At 43.0% G+C, this 26,247-nt stretch overlaps 1 protein-coding gene across 1 annotated transcript in view; it reads left to right on the top strand.

Moving 5' to 3' along the window:
- The window catches only part of CDH13 (cadherin 13), a 1,028,720-nt gene that overhangs the window by 190,058 nt on the left and 812,415 nt on the right, over nucleotides 1–26,247 (top strand). Inside the window, exon 2 of the mRNA XM_036346357.1 lies at nucleotides 20,837–20,948. Coding sequence (XP_036202250.1) covers nucleotides 20,837–20,948 — 112 coding nt within the window. The remainder of the gene's footprint in view (nucleotides 1–20,836; nucleotides 20,949–26,247) is intronic.

The raw sequence follows: 26,247 nt of genomic DNA, 5'->3' as shown, positions 1-26,247 counted from the left end.
TATGTGCCAAGCACGTTAATGAGCCTATTATTCACTGACCCTGTAATATATAGTTAACCTGCCCATGGATGCACTAAAATTTAGCCCTAGACAAGAAAGTGTCTCAGTAGAAGCTGCATAGGTAGTAAATGGTGATATAAAGATTCATGTCCAGGTCTGCTTGACTTCAAAGTCCAGATTCAATCCAAGAACCTAATGGCCTCATTCTAATCCCCATGCTCACTGAGTTCTCAAATTCTTTGTTTTCTTCTAGTCTTCTGTCACTCAAGGGACTTGTGTTCCTGTCACAATCAATAGAGATGGAAATTCGCTCTTTCTCTATTCTTCTCTATGTCCAAGGAAGAGCCTAACGCCAATTCAGCCACTTAGTGGAATCTATCTTGGGTCCTCTCCTGTGTCATAGAATTCTCAGGGGACCCCTGACAGAACCAAAGCTGGAAGGAAGCCCCAGCTCTAGGACCAGCAACTCAGGGACTACTTAGTAGAGAAAAGGGGTGTGAGCATAGTGAGGGTCTTTTCACTGTTGATACCATTATAATGTAAAACGATCTTATAAGGGAGCCTAGAAAAGATGAGTCACAATGCTATTGGCATTTTGTATTTAACAATGCATCTTTATCCAGAAATGTATTACTTGCTTCATGGGTGGGGAATTGTCTCTGAACCCAATCAGGATTAGTCACTGGCCCGTGACTATCTCATTTTTAATAAAGAATAATTTTCTCAATTCAGCACTAGCAAGTTTTTCTGTTCAGAATATAGGGTACAACTGCTTTGTACTTTCTCTCTTAATAATTCTCTGCATCAGAGGATTAACTCTTGGCACACTGAATATAATTCTTGCTACTGGAACCCTGAAGGTCTTATTTCCTACCCCCACCCCCACCTGGCAGGCTGCTTGTATCTTTCAAATGAATTTAAAGGTCAAAGCCTCATGCAGGAAAAGCAGGGGCCAGGATGGCTGAGCTGCACTCAACCTTTGGTCATGTGTGCTAAAGGAAAGGCAAGAGGGAGATTCAAAACTGCCAGGAGGCCCCAATTCTTTATACATTCCTCTTCTTTTCTATCCACAAAACACCTACTCAGTGCCAGGCATATTATCGGGGCCATCTGACATGGTCATGCAACCATAAGAAAGACTCCCCAGAAAAGAGAAAAGGAGAAAATACAAAGGGGCCTTTCATTGCTGAAGAAGACAATTAAGAATATGAACTTTATAATCCTACACGCCTTTTTTCAAGTCCCACCTTGCCTCTTTGCTGCTGATCAACTTTGGATCTGAGCCTCAGTTTGCTCACTGTTATCACTCCTCTGATAGATGTCTGCTCACACAGCTGGCTCCACAGAAATGGACTGCAGGGTCCATGGGGCTATATGCTAGTTGTTTTGAGAACATTACCCTCTAAAACAGAGGTCTGCAAGTTGTGGCCTGTTGGTTAAACCCAGGCTGGCACCTTTTTGCTTAGGCACATGCTAAGAATGGTTTTTACATTTTTAAACAACTGAATTTTAAATGCTTATATAAGTACTGACATAATGTCTTCAATTTTGCCTCTTGGTCCACAAACTCTAAAGTAGACCTTTCCAAGGTCACATAAGCATCCTTGGCCTTTAAAGAAAAAGCTCTGGGGCAGTGTTGTGCAATAGAAATCTAATTTGAGCCACATACATAAGTTTAAGTTTTCTGGTAGCCACATTAACAGAAGAAAGAAAAAACAAAACAGGGGACATTCATTGTAGTATATTTTCTTTAACCAGATGCATCCAAAGTAGTATCATTTCAACATGTAAGCCATATATAATTACAAGTGGAACATTTTACATTTCATACCGAGCCTTTGACACCAGTGGGCAGTTTGCCCTTACAGCACATCTTATGGGCGCTGGAGGCTTCCACGTTGGGCAGCAGCTGTATAGAGTTTAACCAGCTCATGCTCCTCCAACATTCACAGAGACAGCACTGTGTACGTTTTGGTCTCTGCTCTTCCCAAGGTCACATGGCATCTGGATTCGATGCAGGGGTGCATACTAAGGTGCAAATAGGGACCGCACCCAGTAAATTTCCCCGGGAGAGTGAATCAGTTGCTATATCCCTTGATCAGGTGAAATGATCCTCTTTCTGGCTTTACTCTTGCTCTGCAGTTTTCTCAGCTGTGACGGAGTTGACCAGTGGCCTCATCCTGTCTCCAGATATAACTTTCCCCAGGCTCTGAGGGTCTCGGCTCACACAGAAGAGGAGGCCAGGGCTGCCTGGCTGTGGGGACCAGTCTGCATGCTTGCCTCCAGCACACCAAGGTCATTTAATGCTTGGCCAGAGTTTCATCAGCTTGATCAGTATGACAATAAAATGAGTGTATGTCTTGGTCACCCCAGGAAGTCTGCCCTGCAAACACCCCGGGAGGCCATGCTCCAAGCCCTGGAGCCTTCCCTGCAGCAGAGCCTCATTTGCTGGGCCCTGCTCATCAGAATTTGCCATGATTCACTCACAGCATGTGCCACACGTCCTTAGTGAAATGTTTGAAATGATTTTTTTCTTTGTGGCTTTCCAGGGCTTTGAGTGCAGATATGAGCCTCACATGTAAAAGATGCTTCATTCGAGTTCATTGAAAGAATGAGTGATTGAATGGTGACAAACTTAAGGCGCCACTGGAGGACTGTGAAAACACAGATTGTGGGGTCCCACCTCCAGAATTTCTGCCTCAGTGGGTTGGAGGTGGGCCTGGGACTCTGCATTTCTAACAGGCTCCTGAGCAGAAGCTGCTGGTCTGGAGACCACACCTGGAAAATCACTGACCTCAGTTAGTGTGGCTTTACTTTCTTCTGGTTCCGACTCCTGTCTACCCTCATCTCACTCCTCTACCTTTGGCTGAAATTCCCTGTCTGCAAACCTTCCCAGATAAGTTATCCAGTTCAGGGTTTCTCCAACTCAAATCTTTTATATTTGAACCACATTCTCTTCAGTTACTAACTTTTATTTACTATTTGGTACAAGTATATTTAGAAAGAAAATTTTCTGTCACTACCCTAAATAGAAAGTCAGTATTGCTTACTATAAATAGGAAGTAAGCATTATAATAAGGATAGAATTATTAAAGTAAAAAATGTTCATCTGAGTATGCTGCCTAAAATAATTCCACTTACTACGGTGGTATATGCAAGCCACTTTGAGAAAAACTGACAAAGGAGGCCAGGCCTAAAGAGAGATTTTTCTTCAGAAGAACACAAATAAGTTCTAGAATAATGCAGATGATAGCATCTTGGCATTTTTCGCTGCTGCCTTTGAACAGCGGACATCATGCTCCCTTCTGTGGCCACGAATGCTGTGTGTCTGCATTCTGCCACACCTGAGACATGGCTTCGTAGGGGCCTACCACCTCCTACTTCTCTGTGACAAGATGAACTGAATTCGCTCAACCAATACAATCATTCTAATTTGCATTTTCATAACCCACCCTTCCATTCTCCAAGTGTGACTTTCATTTTTAGGAAAGTTATTCCATCAATGGATAGGCAGTCCTCTTAAAGGGATATTTATCACCCTTGAAAAAATCTTATTGCCAAATCTTAATAGTCTTTCTTACAACAAAGGCTCACATTCACTATCTAGATTAAGAGGTGGAGCTTGAATGAGCTTTGCTGGAGCATCTCATGATAAAATAGAGGAAAGTCTGAAAATGGGCGACGCTTTGTGATGGAAGTCAAACACATATGCGAACATATCCCTGAGTGTCCTGCAGGCTGCGTGTGCTATGGGCGATCCCCGGGGCCGGTCACAGGACTGGGAGTTAGACCACCTCGGTACTCTCTCAAGTGGGCTCGGCTGGGTGACCTTGAGGGAGGTACAGAAACTCTCTGAATCTGAATTACTTCATCTTTAAAATGTTTGTGGTGGTGACATCTGGGAGGGGTTGCCGACCGCAGAGACTCGTGGAGAGAAGTACATGGCAAAGTCTGTGTGAAGCGCTTCCCCTGGGTTCTGTCTGGCACCGAGAAAATAAACGAAATGCACATCTGTGGTATCAGGGGTCCCCAGGACTCAGCATATAGTCATACTCATGGCTAGGATTTGTCACAGGGAAAGGATGCAGAGCAAGGCCGGCAAAGGGGAAGGTTCCTGCGGTGAAATCTGTGGGAAGCCAGGCACGGCAGCCCTTTCCCAGTGGAGTCCCACAGGACGCCCCCAGTTCCTCTAGCAGTGAGTTGTGATGCATGTGAAATGGTGCCAACCAGGGAAGCTCACCAGAGACTGTGCCCTAGGTTTTTATTGGGGGCTGGTCATATAGGTACATTCTGCCAGGAAATTAGTGAAATTTCAGGCTTCCAGAGGGAAGTAACTGCTCAGCATAAACCACAGTGTGTGCAAACGGTTTAGGCCTAGTGAGGTATCCTTATAAGGTGGGGTAGTGGGACTCTCCTGAATACAAGTACCCAGAGGCCAGCTGGGGGCCAATTTGCAAGAAGGCCATTCTAAGATTGCAGACTCAGATCTGTGATTTTAACTATTTTTGTGCAGCATTACTGGCCATAGGTCTCGTCCTGCTCTTTGGCCTCATTCCCTGTAGTACCCCCAGCCGCCCTGGACTCCCTCCCATCAGTGGGCATATTCCTGCACCAAAGCCTTGCCTTTGTATTTGCTACTGCCTCTGCCTCCAATGCTCTTCCCTGACCTTGGTCTGGCCACGTCCTCCTCATTCTCCTCATTAAAGATGCTTGCCCAACCACCATCCAATGTCCTTCCCCCACCCCATCACTCAGTTTTAACTTCTCTATAGAATTTAACACTCTGAAATTAGCCTGTACTTATTTTCTACTTGTTCACTAGTATCCCCTCACTGGAATTAAGCTCCATAAGGGCAGAAAAACATATCTGTTCTGCTGTGATATCTCTAGTGTCTAGTATAGGACTGGAGGGAGTAAGTGTTCAACTAATTTTTGTCACATGGATTTTGAAAATTATGAAATATTTAATTGTTCTCTATCCCTAAGAATACACAAAACCCATACATCCTTCCTATTTATTAATTTAAAGTATTTTCTTTGGATGTTTAAAAAATATTTAAAAATATTGGACTTACTAACTCATTGAACCTCACAACCAATGAGTGTAGATAAAAATATTGGACTTATCCATTTAGACCCACATGGATACATGGGTGAGAGAGCATTTGAATGAAAGGACAAGTGTGTTACTGGTGGGAGAGAGAGGAGAGAGAGGGAGATAGAGAGATATTAAAAGTTAACTCTTTGTTCCTTGGAGTTTTAACCAAATAATATCATGAAGAGTCTGGTGCCACTAGGCTTTTCAAATCCTATTTTTCCATAAGGACACCTCTGCAGGAGCTTAATTCATGGGGGGTGGGGGGTGGTGCTCAAAAAGCCCATGGTTTTGTTTACACTCCAGGTGATTGTGGGCCCTCTGGTTTTGGGACTAGGCTCTCCTGGTAGTTCTCCAGGTTTGTGATTGAGGTCACAGCTACGGGGTGTGCTGAGCAACTTCCTTGGTTTCTCCAGGTCCATTATTTATGCTTCTCCACCCTGCCCTCTGCCCTATATGGTGTTTCCCTGTCCGCTGGCTTACAGCAGGCTTAGTCCAAGGGCCTGCAAACTTTTTCTGTAAAGGGCAAGATACTGCATATTGTAGGCTTTGCAGGCCACAGGGTCTCTGTCAAAATCACTCAATTCTGTCATGCAATATGAAAGTGTTCTCAGTTGAAATCAGTCTCTCCCACTGGATCTTGAGAGGAACATTTCATGGAACCACTCACAGGAGGTTGTGGTGTGGCAAGATGATTTATTTGTGATACAAAATCGAAGGAGTTGCCCTCCTGGGTTTCCAATGTCCCTTCCCGTCCATCCCACCATGCAAGACACCAATGCAAGACAAAGGCCAGTGTCCAGAGTTTCTGTTTCATGTTAAAGCTTAGTCCTCTAGAGCCTGCATGGTATACGGACCTTGGTGGCTGCTAGACCCACATGGATACATGGGTGAGAGAGCATTTGAATGAAAGGACAAGTGTGTTGCTGGTGGGAGAGAGAGGAGAGAGAGGGAGATAGAGAGATATTGAAAGTTAACTCTTTGTTCCTTGGGGTTTTAACCAAGCTTGGTTATTTTCAAAATAACCAATCAACTTCCCAAGCTTTCTCAACGTACGTTGGGCCCACCCCCTCACCAATAATCTTTTTTCCTAGCTTAGTCTGATAGGCCTCTATGGTCAAGCTGACTTCTATTGCACATATGTTTACCTCCCCATTTTGTTTTAGCTCTTTCCCCAGTGATCTGCAGGGAACAGATGGGTGGTTCCCTGGTGTGTGTGTGTGTGTGTGTGTGTGTGTGTGTGTGTGTGTGTGAAGCTGTAGCTTCATGGTGAAGCAAATAGGCTATCCAGCTGACTATGCTTAACAATGTCTGATTACTTTTGCTTCTTTCTTATTAATATCTAGCTAACCATGGTAATAAAAGTAGACATAGGCAATGTAAATCAATGGTCATGGCTGTGTTTCAATAAATCTTTACCAAAACAGGCAGTGGGCTGCGATTGCCAGTCAATGCTTTAGCCAGTGGGGGACAAGGATAAGAGCTCAGAGAAAGGGAGGATAGTAAGTTTCTACAGGCTGCTGGTGTCCCCCACTAGGGGTCCTTGCTCCTCTCAGGGAGTCCCCTCCATGCAGCTCTCTCTGTCCCTCTGGAAACTGTCTCCTCTCCTGGACCTTTAGTTCCTTGATGAGATAAAGGTACCACATTGTTACTGGGATGTTGTTCTATGCCCTGTGCCCCTTCCCCCCAACCCCTCCCATACTTTTGCTAATTCCTATATCCCTCTCTTCTCCAATGGCTCAGTCTGAGTGCTCCATCAGTTCCCTGCTGGGCTAGGGTGTCTGGGGCTGAGGAGTTTCCTGTGATGTGCTAAAAATCCCAGATAGTCCCAGGAAAACCACGACAATTGGTCAGTCCAACTGGGACCGGTTCTCTCTCCTCCCCAGCCCCTTTCCCACTGCCTTAGTTCTTGCTTTCAGCACCTCTCACTTGAATACTGGCCTTGCTGGCCTTCTTATGGATAGAGTGGCCCCAGGGAACTGCAGCCATCACAACATGCATTTCTCTGCTCCAGCTTTCCCCCTTAGAACAGAGTCTGTAGCTGACGTCTGACTATCAAGGGAGACTTACTGTAGTCTCCCAGATTGAGGGAGACTCTACTATGGTCTCCCAGACAAATATGGAGTCCTTTCATGTGATCATAGTTTACACTGTATAATTTTTGATGATCCTTTTCCTCCAAATTTTACTATGGATGAGATATACTATTTTCCCCTAAGAAAGATCAGACTTACTTTGAAAGAGCAGTAGGATTAGCAGAAACTTTGGCAATTGTAGTAATCCACCTTAAGTTGAAAATATCTGAAGGACTGACTCATGTAATTTCAGGTAATTGAACTTGTGGATTCAAGTAGACATGAGAACAAAATATTTAATGTTCCTGTCAAACTATTTTGCATCAGATGTTTTCTTTCTTCTTAGCCCCAAACCTGATTAATATCTGCCTGATGGAGAGAAGAGACCAGCTCATCCACACCTCAATTTAATGCAAATTGTATTGGGGGTGTTGTGACATAATGTATTTGTATCTGGATCTACTTTTTTTGTTTGTTTTCAGTGAGAGGCAGGCTGAAAGGACTGCCTGCCTGTTGTAGAGATTAGAGGGAAGCGTGATCCTTTGACACGGCTGTGAAGTTGATGGAGAGGTAGTCCTCAGTCTTTGGAGACCAGCAATAAGCCACTTTTATCACCCTAAAATGTCTGTGCCTTTGAACAAGTGGGCTTAGAGGAAGGGCCTGATGCTCCGGAAAAATATGAACTTAATGGAATAGACTGATTCAGCTCCTCACACTCTAGAAGACGGAACAGGGAAGTTCCAGAGGAGAAGGCAGGAGCATTTTTCATGGTGGTGGTGGTAGTTTCACTGCAACCGAGACAGCTCTGTGACTCCTTCGGGGAAACTTTTTTCTAGGAATACTGGTAGATGCAGAATGGAAGCTCAGGTGCCTGGGGAAGCTAGGGAGGTGACGTAAAAGAATGAAGAGGTTTGGGTGCAAGAAAAATTTATATAAAGATGAATGCAAACCAAAAATTACTTTTAAGTTGAATTTAGGAAACCAACAGCACAACTGGTATAATAAAAGGCAAATGGTACTTGTTGCTGGGGTCAGAGAGGGAGGGGCATGGACTGTAGCTGTGTGGAGGTGAAGCTCTGCCCATCAGGGGGTTGTCCTTATCATCTCTGGGATGTTGCTCTGTTTGAGTCCAGTCCCAGTGCTATTTCAAATCCAGGCATTTATTTTTAAAAAATCCTTGATATTTAACAGTTAGCAATTAATCCACAAACTAAAGGCCACCTTTACATGCCAATCAATCTTATTCTGAAGAACTCACTGAGAATAAGTGGCCATATGGGGCCTGTTGGCCATCCTACTCTGCACCCTCTCTGCTGGAGCATGTATGTGGTTGGAGCAGTCTGTAGCTGATATTTGACTGTTGAGGGAGACTAGTGTGGCTGCCACATCTGTGTCCTGAACACTAGTATAGGACTGTAGACAAACTTTCAAGGTCAAGTTGATTATCCTCCAGCCTAGCAAAGCGCATCTCCCTAATTATGTCAGAAGGCAGGATTATCTCTGATCATTTGAGCTCGGACTCTGGGTAAAACATCAAAAGCAACATTTAAGTAACACACAGTCACAAATCAAAGATTCATTGCATTTTCTTTTACTATACAACCAAATTATGGTGGGCCATTGTGCCCCATTAGTAAGGGATTGCCAGGCTGTCTTAACTTACATGTAGTGGAACCCCATTCTCAATGACAAAATGTCACCCCTAGAAGGAGGGAAGCTCCACTTGGTGTCACAGTCATTCATATTCATAAAGGCTCTGCAGAGAGCCAGGAAAGATTTTGGCCCAACAATCAGAAGTAAGAACTGGCATACCCACTGTCTGCTGGAGCACCTTAGGTCAGCCAACTGTGCAAATCTTTTCCAGCCCTGTATCTGGTGACTCCTGGCCTTGAAGTCGGCCATGTTGAGAGTATTTACACTACGGATATTGGCGAATGTTACAAATCAAAGCTTTTATTTCTTAGAGAGCCAGTCGTTAAGCATTTTCTAAGGTTCCTCTGAGTATACTTCACTGCTAGAAGGCCACCTTCTATTTTTTTCTTTGAAACCTGATACCACCTTGTGTTCCATTTAGATATTATATTACTATCTTGCTTGCTATTCTAGAAATATAAAGCAGAAAAAAATGTTTTTTAAATTATTTTCTATTTTTTCTCTCTTTCTATCTTAGTTTATTCTACATTGCAGCCAATGTTCTTTTTAAAAATATTTTATATTTTTTAATTTAAATTCTTTATTGTTTAAAGTATTACATGAGTCTCCTTTTCCCCCCATTGACCTCTCCCTGGCTGCTCCCACCCCCCAGCACATGCCCTCCCCCCTTCTACCCCCCACCCCGCTTTCCCTCATAGGTTGGATAGTCTGTTTGATGCTTCTATGTCTCTGATTCTATTTTTGTTCATCAGTTTATGTTGATCATTATATCCCACATATGAGTGAGATCATGTGATATTTATCTTTCTCTAACTGGCTTATTTTGCTTAACATAATGCTTTCCATGTCCATCCATGCTGTTGCAAATGGTAAGAATTCCTTTTTTTTACAGCAGCATAGTATTATATTGTGAAGATGTACCACAGTTTTTTAATCCACTCATCTGCTGATGGGCATTTAGGCTGTTTCCAAATCTTAGCTATGGTAAATTGTGCTGCTATGAACATAGGGGTACATATATCTTTTCTGACAGGTGTTTCTAGTTTCTTGGGGTATATTCCTAGAAGTGGGATCACTGGGTCAAATGTGAGTTCCATTTTTAGTTTTTTGAGGAAACTCCATACTGTTCTCCACAGTGGCTGTACCATTCTGCATTCCCACCAGCAAAGTAGGTATTTACATATATCTTTCCTGTGTTCTGTGTTCCTAAAAGGGTCTTGTCTTGTTAATTTGTGTATAACTTGACACTGACACATAGTAGGCACTTCATAAAAGTTGCTTATGTCAATGAGTGAGTTCTTCAAAATAAGATTGATTGGCATGTAAAGAGCAGTCATTGTGATTTCATCTGATTCAGGCAAGTGAGAATTTGGAGAACTGTTTATCTTAACTGTATATCAAGCAGTTAGGATTTAAAGAGAAGATGCAAATTCTTTCACTCCTTCCTGGGGGAGGATATGTGGTGTCCTGCTTAACATAATCAATTCCTTGACTTCAACACCAATTTTTGCTGGGCTATTTACTTTCTTCTGGAACTTTCAAAGACAGAACCTTTAGCAGAAAAAATAATTTAACAAGATAGACACCTAGTTCAATAGAAGAATTTTCCTGCTGTGAAAAAATAAATTACAAAAGGACTTTGCCCCTGAAAGATAATTAATAAAAAACCTTCCTGCGTGATGACAAACCTGACATCTTGTCTAATGTCTGGCAGAGAAGAAAGTGTTGAGATTTGCAGTTAGAATAAAATGTTCCACTTCACAGCAACGCCAGGCAGGCTCTGATAATTACTCCTAAGCAAGAAAAGGTCACAGTCTAGTTGTTAAATTGACACAACCTCAGGACTGTATCTGTAACTATTGACCGTCAGTGAAGTCTTCGTTTAGATTTTCCTGATTTCACACATAAGCATTGCCAAAATGTAGGTGATTATGGAATTACACCCTGATGGTCATTGGGATTTTTTGTTTGTTTGTTTGTTTGTTTGTTTTAATTTCAGATTTATTGAGATATAATTAATAAACACCTTTGTAAGATTTTAAAAGTATACATAACAGTGATAGGACACACAAATACATTTTGAAAGGATTCTCCCTGTCCTTATTTTTAGTTTTTGGTTACACCCTTGAACAAACCTCAGCCATAGAACTCAGTGATAGCAACCATAGCCACTATGCTTTACAACAGATCCTCAGACCTATTCGTCTTATAGATGATAGTTTGTACCTTTTTTCCAACCTCTCCCTTTTTCCCTCATCCCTGACAAACACTGTTTCTATGAGCTTGACTTTTAAAAATATACATATATTCCATATATAAGTGATTCTATGTAGCACTTGTCTTTATCTGACTTATTTCACTTAGCATAATGCCCTCAAGATCTATCAATGTCGCAAATGGCAGGATTTCCTTCTTTCTCGTTGCTGAATAATAGTTCATTATGTGTATATTTCATATTTTATATATTTTGCATATATAAATTTAATATATATATGTATATATATATATATATATGTTTAAATTTCTCTCATCTGGAAGAAGGCAGTTGGGGCATTCAACCAGCTGCCATTTCCCAGGGTCAAGGGCTGTGCTGGAAACATTAACTCCTCTGCATTCCCCAGCTCTGTTTGACTTCACGTTCACCAGGCTCCTGCAGTGTAGGTACAGCCTCAGAGTGGAACGTGGAAACACTGCGGACATCTGTGGGGCTAGTCCTAGCTCTCAGAGAACTGCTCACTGCAGTAGTGTCCGAGTTGGGAAGTTGGCCCAGGTGACAGACTCAGGCACCAATCTTTTATTGGGCTGATCCTCAAACCTCATTCCTGTTCATTTAGTAAGTCTCCTACCCATTATCTCCATAGATGGAAGGTTTAATGTAGAGACCAGACAAGTCTTTCAGGGACTGGAACACAGTAGGTATTTAATATTTGCGTAATTGAACTTCCTGAGGCTGCTAAGGCTCACCCAAGGGTGTGTCATATAGGGACTCCTTTGTTTAACTTAAGGGAAGCAGGTTCTATCTGGCATTTGTCACCAGTAATCTAATCACTAAAATTTCATAAGTAGACAGAAATATCACCAACAGTAGGGCAAGTCCAGCCTCCTGTTTCTGTTAGGAGCCAGCCAACCAAATCTTCCTAATTAGAATAACTAAAATTCTTATAAAACTATCTTTCTTTTAAAATTAACCAATTAAGTCTAGTTGATTAATCCTGGAATATTAATAGTAAAGAGTTCATTTCATTTAGCCAAAAATTGTGATTTCATGGAGTGGATTATTTTTGGCTCTGTTTAGCCAGACTTGAGGAGGTTATGCCTAGACAATTTAATCCTATTTTGAGAAGACAAAAACATTTTCAAATAATCTTGAAAACAGCCCAGAGCTTGTTATCCCTGCCAAATTGCTCCCTGCTTCTTCAACGGCCATACCTCAGTGCTTACACTTACCAACCCCCTGGTGGAACCTGCTTTCTTATACTTTGCCACTTGAAAAATGTCAGTCATCTTCACAATATCTGTGACACGGCCCCAGTTTCTCTTCTCAGCTAAAGAGTGTGTTGTTCCGTCTTATGTGTATTCATAACATTTTATATATACTCCTGTATATTAATTTAAGTAATAATAAATGGTAGCAAGTAGCACTTATTGTGAACCAGTTACTGTCTTAAACATTTTGATTTATGTTAACTCATTGAACCTCACAACCAATGAGTGTAGATAAAATTATTGGCTGTATTTGCAAATGAGGAAACTAAGGCACAAAGCTTAGTAACTTGCCCAGGGTCACATAGCAACTAAGTAGTAAAATTGTGACTTGAACCCAAGCAGTCTAGCTTGAGAATCTTTCCTTTGTACTACTTCCTAATTCCCAATATATATAAACTTTTATATTATATCATATCATATCATATCATATCATATCATATCATATAATATCACATTATGTTATTTGCCTATGTATCTACATTTCCTTCTGGAGAATAAGTTTACCCAGGGATTTGATCATTTCTTCATCTCAAGCATCTAGCCCAGGGCCTGGAAGATAATAAAAATTTTAAATTTTAATGAAGGGAATTAATGAAAATAAAATGAACTTGACCACCTGTCATAACAGCAGATCAAAATGCCCCATCACTTGAACAATTTCTAAGACAAGGGATTATGCCTATTTATGCTCAGGAATGGAGCACTTAGACTATTTCTATACCATGATTTTCTGATGGCCTTGTCTAAGGGTTCTAAAGTCAAGGCTCTTTTCCCATCTCCCTTTCTTCCTCCCCCTCTCAATTTCCCTTCATACCTCCTTCTTCTTGTCCTTCTGCGCCCCGCCCCCCCAAATTATATTTATATCTGGTCAAGCCAAGTAAAGGAACCAGTGCTTTCTGAGTGTCTGCAGTGGGGCCAGCACTGCGGGAGACCCTATGAATTGCCTGTGGCTTCTGTAACCGAGTGCCACACACCCAGGAACTGAGGACAACACAGGGATTATGGTGCAGTTCTGAAGGCCAGGAGTCTAAAATGAGTCTCGGTGGGATGAAAGCAAGATGTCAGCAGGGCTGTATTCCTTCTGGGGGCTCTAGGGGTATTACCCTCTTTCCCCCAGTTTCTAGAGCTCTCTTGCATTTCTTGGCTGGCGCCTTCCTACACCTTCAAAGCCAGCAATGACAGGTTGCGTCTTTCTCACACCAGAATGCTGAGACTTGGTTTTCATGGTAACATCTCCTTCTCTAACTCTACAACTCTTTCTTCCATTTTCAAGGATCCTTGTGATTACATCTAAGTAACTCAGGATAATCACTCCATTTCAAGGTCAGCAATTTTTTAACTCCCCATTGCCATGTAATCTAACATAGTCACAGGTTCTGGGATTAGGACATCTCTGAGAGGCCATTATTATGCAGCTTACCTTTTAATAATTTGAGGAAAAGATACTGAGTAGCATTCACTTAGAAATAAGGTCTAGAATGTGGGTTTCAGATTGTATATGAAGATTACCTCAGGACTCACCAAGCTGGAAGCTTTCTTCCCTTACGTTTCCCCAAGAATCACAGAATTACTTCTAAGTGTCAGTTACGTTACCAGCCAAGAAGGTGGCAGGTGTTCTGTGTTCCTGGGGCTATAAAACATGAGGAACATTTTGAAAAGTTCCAGTCAGAGGGAGAGTGGATGACATGAGCTGACACAGTGAGGGTGTCAATAGGTGCCGCCGAGCGTGTGCATGTATGTACACAAATGTGTGCGTGTATGTACATAAGAATGTGGTGTGTTCAAATGCATCTCTTTTCCCCATGCTTTCCCTGTGGGCAGTGCGTCTTGATAAACCCTTGTAGGACTCTGGGTTTCCATCTCTGGCAGAATAAAGAATCAATCAAAATACATTGCTGTAACATTTTTATATCCTGCAAGCCAGAGATAGTAGCCTTTCTTCCCTGCCAATCTAAGCCCCTCCAAGCTGATTCCAACAGACCGACTTGGACAGGAGTAAAGCAGAGGTGTTTTGTGTCAAGAATAAAGTAACTGTTCATCCACACTGATAGCAAAGAGCGAGTGAGTCAGTGAAAGAAAAACAACTAGGAGCCAGGAGACACTAGCGAGTTCCTTTGGAAAATATCATTTTGGAGCAGACTTAAGAGAGGATGAGCTCTGAAGTTGTCCACAGCCTGCTGAAATAATTATTTGTGGCAAGAAGTTTCTTTTTATTTATGGCTGTTTGATTGTAGTTGTGTGAAGCGTTTCTTCAGTTCAGGTGTTTGCCCCTGGCCTCTGGGGTGTATTTGTGACGCCTTGGTGTAGAGGGCCCTCTTCTCCATCCCTTCCTGTTGGGTGTGCACTCAGCCAGGCACACTGCTGTGCAAACCCCCAGGCCTCAGGGATTGCACCTGCGCGTGGAGGCTCCTTGTTGGGCACTTCTCCCAGGTGCTTGTCCTCTAAGCAGTGGCTGACTCTTGACTTCTTTCTATTGGATGGCTGCCATCTTGGAAGTCCTTCCTTCCCATTTTCATAGATGGAGAAGAGAAGGCCTTTCAAGGGTCAGGCCTAGAAGTAACGAAAATCCTCACGTGGCACAAATTACTGCAACAGAGCACACGGCTATGGGAACTATTATGACAAGAAACTAGAGACTCATGACAAGAGTTCTTTGCTTGAAGGGCCTATTTCCAAAGTCTAAAACTGTGGCAAACTCACATGCCTAGAGGGCCAGACAATTGAGTAGTTGAGTCAGTGAGTGGGAGCAATAACATAGGGAGAGGTACGGACAAGGGCAGCTCAGACAGGTGTACGCTACATAACATGATAATTTAACGTTTATGACAGATGGTGTGGCTAAATCAACCACCTCGGCTGGCCACGTTCATCCCATATGCTGCCAGTTGGCAACCTATACTCTGGGACAGAAAAAAAGTCATCTTTCTGGAAGCAAACTCCAAAGTTGGCTATGTTCTTGAATCAGTACTTGTCAGGATAAACAAAAACCTTTTCTGTTTAAAAGAGAAAGCTCTGAATAGCAGCAAAGAAACAGGAGCTAAGAAGAGAAGCGAGTATAAAGAGCTTGATGTGAGGATTTGCTATCCATGCATACGTTTAAGGCAGTGACTTTACACAGAGGACGGAGCTCTGAGCTCCCATTTGAAAGGTTGCATGGAGTCCTCCCAAAGCGGCGCACCTCAGCTCACAATGGAAACGGGTGTGCTTATTGTGCAGCTGACCCTGAGATGCAGATTTCCTCCTCATCCTCCACCTGGTTCGGGTTCCTGCTGTTTCCCTTTGAATATTTCTGAGCACAGTCTATAACTGAAAAGTTTTATAATAGCAACAAAAGTAATATTTTGATGATATTTATAAATGTCTCTTCTGGAGAATAACAGTGAATCTGTACATTGGTTTAAACCTAATACATAAAAATAGTAATACTACTAATAATAAAAGAGCAAACATTGATTTAACAATTACATAAGGCTCTTTACAATATTAACTCACTTACTCATCCTATCTAATAAAAGAGAAACATGGTAATTGGCATATGACCGCTACCCTTCCCATTGGCTAATCAGGGCAATATGCAAATTAACTGTCAGCCAAGATGGCGGCCAGCAGCCAGGCAGCTTAAAACTAACATGAGGCTTGCTTGCTTCAGTGATGGAGGACTCCAACGTTCCCCGCCTGCCGCTGCAGGCCTCTGAGCTGCAAGCAACTATGTAACAAACATAGAAGCTAAACAAAACCCCAGAAACCTGCCGGGCTTCAGCCAGCAGGATCACAACATTGTAAGCAAAGGCCAGAAACCTACTTTCAGCAGCGGAGGCCTAAGAGCTGGAGCCAAGCCTCAAAGCTAAAGCTGGCCCAGAATAAGAAAAAGAAAAAGAAAAAAAGGAGTGGTTGGGAGCTTCAGTCACCCCCAGCCTGAAAACAGCCCTCAGCTCCTCACCCAGACTGGCCAGGCACCCCAGTGGGGACCGCCACCCTGAAGGGGGTGTGACTAGCTGCAAACAGCCATCATCCCCTCACCCAGGCTGGCCAGGCACCCCAGTGGAGACCCCCACCCTGATCCAGGACACCCTTCAGGGCAAACCAGCTGGCACCCACCCATGCACCAGGCCTCTACCCTATATAGTAAAAGGGTAATATGCCTCCCGGCACCGGGATCAGCGTGACAGGGGACAGCGCCCAAACCCCCTGATCGCCCTGCGGCTCTGTGTGTGACAGGGTGCGGGGCCACAACCCCCTGATCGGCCCTGCTCTGTGTGTGACAGGGTGCGGCACTCCAACCTCCCTTCCCCCTACGGGCCCTGCTCTGTGTGTGATGGGGTAGAGCCATAACCTCCCCATCGGCCCTGCCCTGAGTGTGAGAGTGGCGGCACCCCAACTCCCTGATCGGCCCTGCTCTGTGGGTGATAGAGGGCGGCGCCCCAACCCCCTGATGGGCCCTGCTCTGTGCGTGACAGGGTACAGAGCCCCAACCCCCCTGATGGGCCCTGCTCTGTGAGTGACAGGGGGAAATGCCCCAACCCCCTGATTGGCCCTGCTCTGTGCATGACAGGGGGTGGCACCGCAACCTCCCCATCGACCCTGCCTTGAATGTGACAGGGGATGGTGCCCCAACCCCCCAATCATCCCTGCCCTGAGCGTGACTGAGGGTGGCATCACAACCTCCCGATCGCCCTGCTCTGTGTATGACAGGGGGCGGCACCCCAACTCCCCAATCGGCCCTGCTCTGAGGCCGACCAGGGGCTGCACCTAGGGATTGGGCCTGCCCTCTGCCACCCGGGAGCAGGCCTAGGCCAGCAGGTTGTTATCTCCCGAGGGGTCCCAGACTGCGAGAGGGCACAGGCTGGGCTGAGGGACCCCCCTCCCCCCTGAGTGCACAAATTTTTGTGCACCGGGCCTCTAGTAATAACGTATAAAATGCTATTATTTTCCCATTTTCCGTCTGAGGAAACTGAGCTACAGGGTTACTTGGCCGAGGTCATAGCTGGTAGATGGGGATTCATACAGAACCAGTGTGGCTCTGTCCTGTGCTTACCGTCTGTCTGAACGTGAATCTGCTTTCATAAGCAGACTGATTGCAATTTTCAAGTAATGGAAATCCTTTGGTGATCATAAAATTTGATCTTTGCTGAGCTTTCACAGATGTATTGGTTGCCTCTTGTTTATGAGGTGCAAGCAAAGGCATAAATGAACAAAAGAACCACATAGAAAGAATATTACTGCCATGGCATTAAAGACACATTTGGAATGTTGCTCACAGCATATATCTTGGAAAAATTAAAGAGGGTTTGGGGGAAAGTATGCCCAGGTAGTCTGGATTCTTTTTTAAACACAGTTTTGTCAATTCAGAGATGGGTTATGTGAAACCCATAGAGGCACAAAGGAATTAATGTGAAAACAACGAGCTTATTGGTTAAAAAGACAAATTTATATTCTTCTCCATTTACCCAGCTAATTCTGACCCATATTTGAGATGGAAGCAGGAATGTTTTTTGCTGTGGGTTTCGTTTCTGATCCCTCTTTATGAAATTAGACTCCCTGTCCTCAGCTTTTACATGTTCTCGAAGAGACCTATAATTTCCGTTCAAGTCAAATTGAATTTTAATCAATACATTAAATTATGACTTGTTACGGCCTCTCACCTTTTCTAGTCTACACTGACGGTCAGCACACACTGACTACTTACATTCCGCGTGGCACTGATTGCTTTACCTGCAGCTGCCCACTGAATCCACCAGCCCCACACAGTGCACATCTGATTTCCCATGTTTTTCTAGATTTGAAAACAGACAGAGAGGGACCATGAAAAATGCAGACCATCCAGTCCGTAAAGGACAGGGCCCAGATTTGAACCATTAAAGTGACTCTGGAGTTGTTGCTTTGACTGCTGCACTGACGGCTTCTCTGAGCTCCAGAACCCCCCTCCCACTCAGCCAGTGCTCACTGAGCCCTAGAGTTCAGTGAGTATTGGGGCACAAGTGGATGGGTGAGCCCAGGGAGGAGTGAGCGAATTAATCACTCCACTAGTGCCTACCTTGCTAAGTCACACCCTGCCTGTGGAAGTGCTGCATGCTTTTATATTTTTAAGCATTTAACCTGAATTTTGACTGGTCAATGAAGTGACCCAAGAATTTGCAAAAACAAAGGTGGAGCCTCCCACCATTCCCACCCTCCCTGAGGATCAGCAGTTGGGAAAGGTTTCTTTTTCCTTTATGACTCCAGAGAAATCCCGAATAGAACCTAGCAAGGAATGAGGACAGAGTGAGCTGCAGAGAGACAAGAATGGGGGACTCACCCAGACTCTCCGTCAGTTCTGGTTTCTTACACTCAGGATCCCTGGAGAAACATCATCTCCGATGGTCCTAAGGGATGCCTGGCTTACTGGTCTGGGATTTGTGAGCAGAATGAGCTGATTAGAAGGTTAATGTGTAATTGTAGACACAGGGTGCCTGGAGGCAACCTTTGACCATTTGCTGTTTAACTGAATTAATGTCGGCCAGTTATAGATCTTCTGCTTGCAAAATTGCCAGCTAATTATTCCGAGTCCTGAATCTGGATTCTGTGTGTGCCACTGGGTTGTCAGCATTATGATTGCCTCAGCAGTGATTTAACCAGAGCCTGCTCTCAAAGCAAGGGGGTGTTTTACAAGCAGGACTGTACGGGGACTGGGCTACAGCATCCTTCCCCCTTTGATTTAGAAAGATGATGTCGGTCAGGGTGATGACTCTCCCCTTGCAATTTCTCTGATGTTTCTCAGGCCGGCTGCACTGCGAACCTCCAGAGATTGATGGTTGCTCTTGTTCCTTGAGGTTCAGTGCATTTCAGAGGCTGGTATTTAGAGAGAAGCCTTGGTACCACAGCTTCCAACCTTTTGTACACTCCTTTGAGTTTGCTGGTGGGGATGGTAATGAGTTTCCTTCAACAGCCTGTGTGCAGTGGCTAAGAATTTGTGTTCTGGTATCAAATGTTGGTTTCCCAAGAAGCAAACATTTGAGAGCAAGTAGTTTTATCTGGAGGGTGATGTCAGAAAAATACCAACAGGGATGAGGAAATGAGCCAAGGGAGAGAAGATAGCAAATGGAAGGTGCGTTATTAAGTCAGATACCACTGTGGGCAACTGGAGCTCAGGTCCACGTGGAAACTGCTATCTCACCTGAGGGGCCAGGGAGCCGGGGTATGTGTGCACCAGCTCTCATCAGTTATGGTCACAGGCTGCTCCTAGGGTTGTGAATTTCCAAAACCCTCTGCTGGGACCATGCTCAGGTAAAGCAGCCACCCAAAGGTCACAGAGATATCTCAAGGAAGATAATGCAAAGTCCCACGCCATGTAGGAAACCTGAGGGGTACGAGAGGGGCTCTGACAGTGGACCCTTAAACCTGGATTCAAACTCTGGCTCTGCCATCCTAAATGGAGGACCTTGGGCAAGCATTGTTAACTGCACTAGGATGCCAGGCTCCTTGTCTATAAAAATGTATCTTACACTAGATACATCACAGAGCTTGTGGAGATTAAAGAAGATAATGCATCTAGCAAACTTAGTACAGTGCTGGACATATAGTAAGGGATGAAAATGTTAGCAGTCATAATGGAGTGTCTTATGTGGTAGGTGCTTGGGAAGAGAGGCGATCCCTAACTTCACAGGTCTTACAGTCTTTGCCTACTAAACCTACAACTATTTCTTAGTTACTAACTTGCCTCTTGTTCAGGAGTATGCCGTTTTAGGTTCCAAAATATATATCCTAAGTTTTTGAGCCCTGGATGAAGTGTCCCAAGGACTTTCAAAGGCAAAGCTGAGGCTTTGAAAGCAATTGTAAATTTTAAATGTTCTAGTAGCCAAATTTACAAAAGTAAAAAGTGTGATCAAATTAATCTTAATAACATTTAGTCCAATCTGTAAAACATTATAATTTCAATGTGTAGTTCATATAAAAGTGGTTAATTAGATATTTTACTTTATTTTTGCTTTTTGGTATTCAGGCTTCAAAATCCAACATGTATTTTATACTGACAATTTCAGCCCAGCTACATTTTAAGGGGTCTGTAGCCATGTGTGGTCATGGCCCCCATCTTGGACTGTGAAGGTCTAGTGGGCCCTAGAATCCCTTTAGAAGTAACTTCCAATGGAATAGTTAGTTTTCCTCCTCTCACAGATGATAATGCTCCTTCGCATCTATGAAAGCGAAGTTGGTTTTAACTCAGGCATTGTATAAAATTGACAGATTTTGTAATGAAATTTCACACATGGAAACTGTGGTGAGATTCTTAGCAGGTATAAAAATCTGACTAACTTATTCCTTTAACTGCAACTGAATGGAAACTGCTGCAGCTGTTCCCATTTGCACGTTTTCCAAATCTCATTGCCAAAACAACATTGTTGGCAACCACAGGAGAAGTATCAACTTACCTCTTCATTTGGGAAATGAAATTAAATCCTCAGCTCATTTCTAAAAGTCACAGATTTGGTACAAGGAAGCAGGCCCAACACATGAGCTGATGTTAAAATATTGATGGCTTTGGTGTTCTCAGGTGCTGCTGCTAACATCTGCAGAAGATTTGGACTGCACTCCTGGATTTCAGCAGAAACTGTTCCACATCGATCAGCCAGTGGAATTCATCGAGGACCAGGCGATTCTGAACTGTAAGCAATGTCACTGGATATTTCTGGCCTATTCTCATATTTAAATTCACCAGTGTCTGTTAATATGTCTCGGGATGTGGTATTCCTTACACTAAGCATTTTTCTGCCCATTATTCTCATTCTGCTTGACCCAGAGTGGATGGTCTTGAATTAGGGTCTTACCAGCTTAGAGGTAAACAGTGTCATGTGTATTTCTTTTAGTATTTGATCACTGGTGAGTATTTTCCAACCACTCCCACAAAAGGGGACCGCCACCTTCCAATGTGAGTACTATTCTGTGTAAAGGAAATGAAATTCATTTCGCCTGGCAGATCCCTGAAAGCAGAACCATTGCCTTCCTGTGGACCACTGTCCTACCTGTATTATGTCGTTCACAGCATTAGATCAAAATAATGGTGAGGGCAGGAGGTTGGCTTCTGGAAATTTTTAGGCATAGGAACTCAAAACCCTTATTTTAAAATGTTTATTTTTATTGTTGGCATTATTACAGATGTCCCCCATTTCCTCCCCCTCAATTTGCCCCGCTCCACCCAGACCTCACCCTTCCCTCCCTTTGGCCCTAACCACATTGTTGTCTGTGTCCATGTGCTGTGCATATATGTTTTTTGGCTTTTCTCTTCACCTTTTGTTTTTTTATGCCACCCACTCCTCGGACCCCTCCTCTGACTTTTATCAGTCTGTACCATGTATCTATGACTCTGATTCTGTCTTGTTCATCAGTTTATTTTGTTCATTAGATTCCACATATAAGTAAGATCATATGGTATTTGTCTTTCTCTGACTGGCTTATTTCACTGGGCACTATATTTCTTAAGGCTAATAAGATGGTTTTTCAGAAAAGAGTCAAAACCTCTACTGGCTATTTGTGGATTAAACTCAAATCTTCCCAAATTCCATTTAATTTCCTTAAAATATGCTCATACCTGTGGTTATAATCTCTTTATGTTCTTTAATGATGATATTATATTGTTTAATCTTTATGATAGCATGGAATACATTGCTAAACTCATAACAAAAATAGCTTTAGCAGAGTAGAATTTACCACTGATGGTAGACAAATAGCCATTTAATTGTAGGTTCTTGAGCACTATTCTTTAACATTTTGGAGTGAAGGATATGAAAACAGTGTTTTAATTTGATCAGATGCTCCGAGGTCCCTTCAGGGAAGATAATTGTACATTTGCCCCTCTGGCCCCAGGTTTGCCTTCGAGGCTGGCCCACATTCCTTCATTCCTGTGCTGTGGCTGGCATTTTAAAGAACAGTTAAAAAAACAACGACAGCCTGCTTGAGTAGAGTGTTCTGTGAGGCTGGAACACAGTTTAAGAGTTGAAAGGAACACAATAATGAAGATGCAATGTCGAGCATCAAGGGAGCTATCCAAGGTGAAGCCCAGGCACATCTTGATGCAATTACACCAATGAAATCATTTCAATAATTAGAGTCTGTAATGACACTGTGCAGGACTGGCACAATAAGTGAATTCCAATATGTGATTTCATATTCATTTGATCCCTGAGTGTGACTCCTGGGTCAGGCCATAAGAAACCCTCATTTGTCTTTTGATTTTGCTATTAATCAGAATCAATATATTTCAAACAAAACTTGGTTTATGAGAACCATTTTTCTGGGTCTCCTCTCATCTGTATCAGCTGCTATTCTCTCTCTCTCTCTCTCTCTCTCTCTCTCTCTCTCTCTTACACACACATACACACACACACACACACACACACAAACACTTCTCTTTTTTTCCAGTGATCATACCAAATGGTATCTATATTAACACGTGGAAATGTGAAGCCACCCTGAGTATGGAAATTAATAGTGTTGATATGCAAAGCAGGCTCATACTAGTAAATGTGATTGCTTCTGTAATCTTCACTACACCAAACAGCTTTTAATTCACTGCTGAGAAGCTGGAAACAATCATACTTTGGAGATCTTTTTAATTTAAACTAAACCATACTGTACATTCCAATATCACCGGTGTGTGTGTGTGTGTGTGTGTGTATGTTTTCAATCCCTAAGTAATTAAGTGGGTTATGGTTGTTGGTTCTGTGTAAGCTAGTAAATGGTAAATAGAACTGGTTTGATTATCGATGATAGCACATTCAAGAAAAGTCAAGTGATATGGGAATTGAGGATTTTAAATATTTATATGTGACTTTGTGTGTGAATTATAGTCAGCAAAGTCTTACAACCCCCTCTCAATGAAACTGTAGGTCCATATATATTATTAGGGGTGGAAAATACAGGGAACAGATCTAGTTAGGTACTTCTGAGTTCATCTCAAAGCAATGGACAGAGGTTATTATGAGTATAGACCTTGTGAATATGTTTAACTGTGCCTGAATAAAGAAGAAAGTTTTTAGAGATTGGAGATGGCCTGTTGGATAGTGTTTGGAAAATCTGGATTTCCAGAAGTAGTAGAAGAGATTGCTCTATTCCACTTGCAAGAGGAAATACAAACTCAAGATACTGAATAAACTTTTTTCCCTAACTAACATTTTAAGTCTTTCTCCCTTCTCCATGCCTCCCCTCTCCTCTTTCTTCTCTCATTCTCAGTTCTTTCATGCATTTCCTCATAGTCAACACAAGACGCTTCTGTCTCTGGAAAATGTGATTAAGAAACTGAGTGATGAGTACTGTCAGCATGAACACCAAATTGATAGAAGGCCAGCATCTGGATGAAAATGGAAAATGATCAAACAAGACCAGAAAGTGTTAAAATACTTAGATATTGGAGGTTGAGATCCAGGAAATGGCTTTGGATATTTTAGTGATATAGAAATATAATCTGATATTCTAGGTAATAACAGATATTAAAAGAAACCAGGTTACTAACATTATCTTGGGCTTATATCATTTTCTCTTTCCAGTTTTCCTTTATATTTGCCCTATTTAAGAGCTTTGATTTCCAACCATTGTGAATTTCCAGAAGGTATAAACACAGCATAATCAATTGTTGTTTATAATTTGCACTATTCTGTATGGTTGTCTGATAGTGTTGTCTCCTTGTCTGACAGACCTAGTACATCTGCTCATACCCCACACATCTGCTCATATTCCACTGGTTCTGTGTTCAGCTTTTAGCAAATTACAGGGAATGTTTATTCTGTCCACAGCTCCCTGCTCTCTTTGTTCAGACAGTAATATATCCTTTTATCTTTTTTCATCTTTCTCCTCTATTCTCAATGACTTATCTTTTTCTACTTTAACTGTTACTAATGGTCACCTCCACTCCTTTTATTTCCTTAATATTTTATTCACTCTTCACTTCAATACATCTTTCTCTCAGTTGTTCTAAAGCCTTTTATTTTTTCACATCCCAATAACTCTTTATTCTACTCTCCTTTCCACTAGCTAGACTTGCTTTCGTCTTTAAAAGACCATTTTCAACAAGCTTCTAGGATGAAAACACGGCATCCCAGTTTCCTTTAATGTGACCAGGGGAGCACTTTCATGGTGTCTCTCCCTGTGTGAAGCAAAGCCCCCAATTCGTAATAACTTGGGCAAAACTTTACTGGCTTCATCTCAGTCTTGAAAGGTGAGCTGGGAAGATATTTGGTTATTCCCATATTTGATGAGTATGGCAAGAAGAAAGGGGAAGAAAGCAGAAACCCAGGAAGGAGACATTTATTCAAGGTCTTCGGTCTCACGGAGGCATCTGTGATGGGTTTGTGGCAAGAGTCCCTGGAGATTTCAACACCCAGAACTATCTAACATTGGTTGGTGTGCCCACTATATTGGCACCATGAGATTTGAGTAGTGACTCTGGTGTTAGCCTCCTAGTTGACACCCAGGCTCCAGAAGAATAGCTGGCCTGGAAAACTGACCAGCCACCCAGCTGATATGGAAAAAGGCCAAGTGATAAACCCCTATCTGGTGTGATGGAGAATACAGAACAGCACATTCTGCTCTGCCCTGTCAGCTGGGACAGACCTCCTACATTGGGGGCAGACCTGTGATCATCATATTTGCTAGGGAAATCATGATCCTCTAGCGCCTCTATTAGTGGGAGACATCTCCAACTACCAGCGAAGGACACCCATTGGCCCTCGGCCACTTCAGGTCAGCACTTTTCTTCCACCTTGTTTATCCTTCATGGATTACTCTTCTTGGACCACACTGATACACAGAGGGAAATAGCCACACCTGAGTTCACCTAAAATGCAAACTTACAAGAATTTACACTTCAGAAAGGGCCTGCATTACTCAGAATAGGCTTGGTGTCAAACAACCCCAGTGATGTAAGAGAATAGATGTTTATTTTTCATTCAGATCATGTGGATGCAGGTTGGGCTGCTTTCCTGGGTAGTTCTCCTCCAAGTGGCTGCCCTCCAAGTGGGAACTTGAGGACCCATCCTACTTTTAGTATATGTGCTGCCGAAGCGAGCACGACCCATCCTACTTTTAACTTGGTCCTGCCATCTTGTACCTTCCGATCACTCTTATACCTCCAAGCTGCAAGACAGGAGGACAATATAAAAGTAAGGGGGCTTGGCTCCATACTCTTTATTGGTTGAGCATCGACCTATGAACCAGTCATTGAGCACTGACCTATGAACCAGGAGGTCACATTTCAATTCCTGGTCAGGGTACGTGCTCAGGTTGAGGGCTCCATTCCCAGTGTGGGGTGTGCAGGAGGCAGCCGATCAATGATTCTCTCATCATTGATGTTTCTTTATCTCTCTCCCTCTCCCTTCCTCTCCAAAATCAATAAAAAATATTTTTAAAAAAAGAGTATGGGGAAGACACCCCACATGTTTAACCACCTTAGCTCACAAGGGACATGTATCATTTCTACTTCATGCTATTAGACACACCTAGTCATGTAGGCAACCTAACTACAAACAAGGCTGGGAAATGTAGAACACTCGTGTTTAGTGCATGCTCACAGTCTCTGTATAGATCCCAACAAAGCAGTGTGATCCAAGTTGCAAAGAGACTTCCGAAGAGACAGAGACAGACCACACAGGAAGCAGCCATCTCAGAGTAACTTGGGCCTACATGGGAGAGAGGACCGAGGTCACGCAGGTGAGCAAGGTCATGTAGCTGTGACTAAATGCTGCCATTCTAATCAGGGTATGCTTCCCCTGAGCCAGGCAGCTTCTTAACCCTGCTCCCTGGTGGAAACACACAGGGGAGGGACCTCACCTTCTGATGGTTCTGATAAGGATGGGTTCCAATTGCATCCTCCTGATGATTATCATATTGTGGTTAAGCTCACACAGTTGTAAACTCACATTGACTAAGGTTTAAACATATGGCACAGTCACATGATAACTATGTGACCATGAG

Source organism: Myotis myotis, unplaced genomic scaffold (assembly GCF_014108235.1).
Source record: "Myotis myotis isolate mMyoMyo1 unplaced genomic scaffold, mMyoMyo1.p scaffold_m19_p_19, whole genome shotgun sequence".
Classification (NCBI taxonomy): domain Eukaryota; kingdom Metazoa; phylum Chordata; class Mammalia; order Chiroptera; family Vespertilionidae; genus Myotis; species Myotis myotis.
This window is presented reverse-complemented; position numbering and strand designations above follow the sequence as displayed.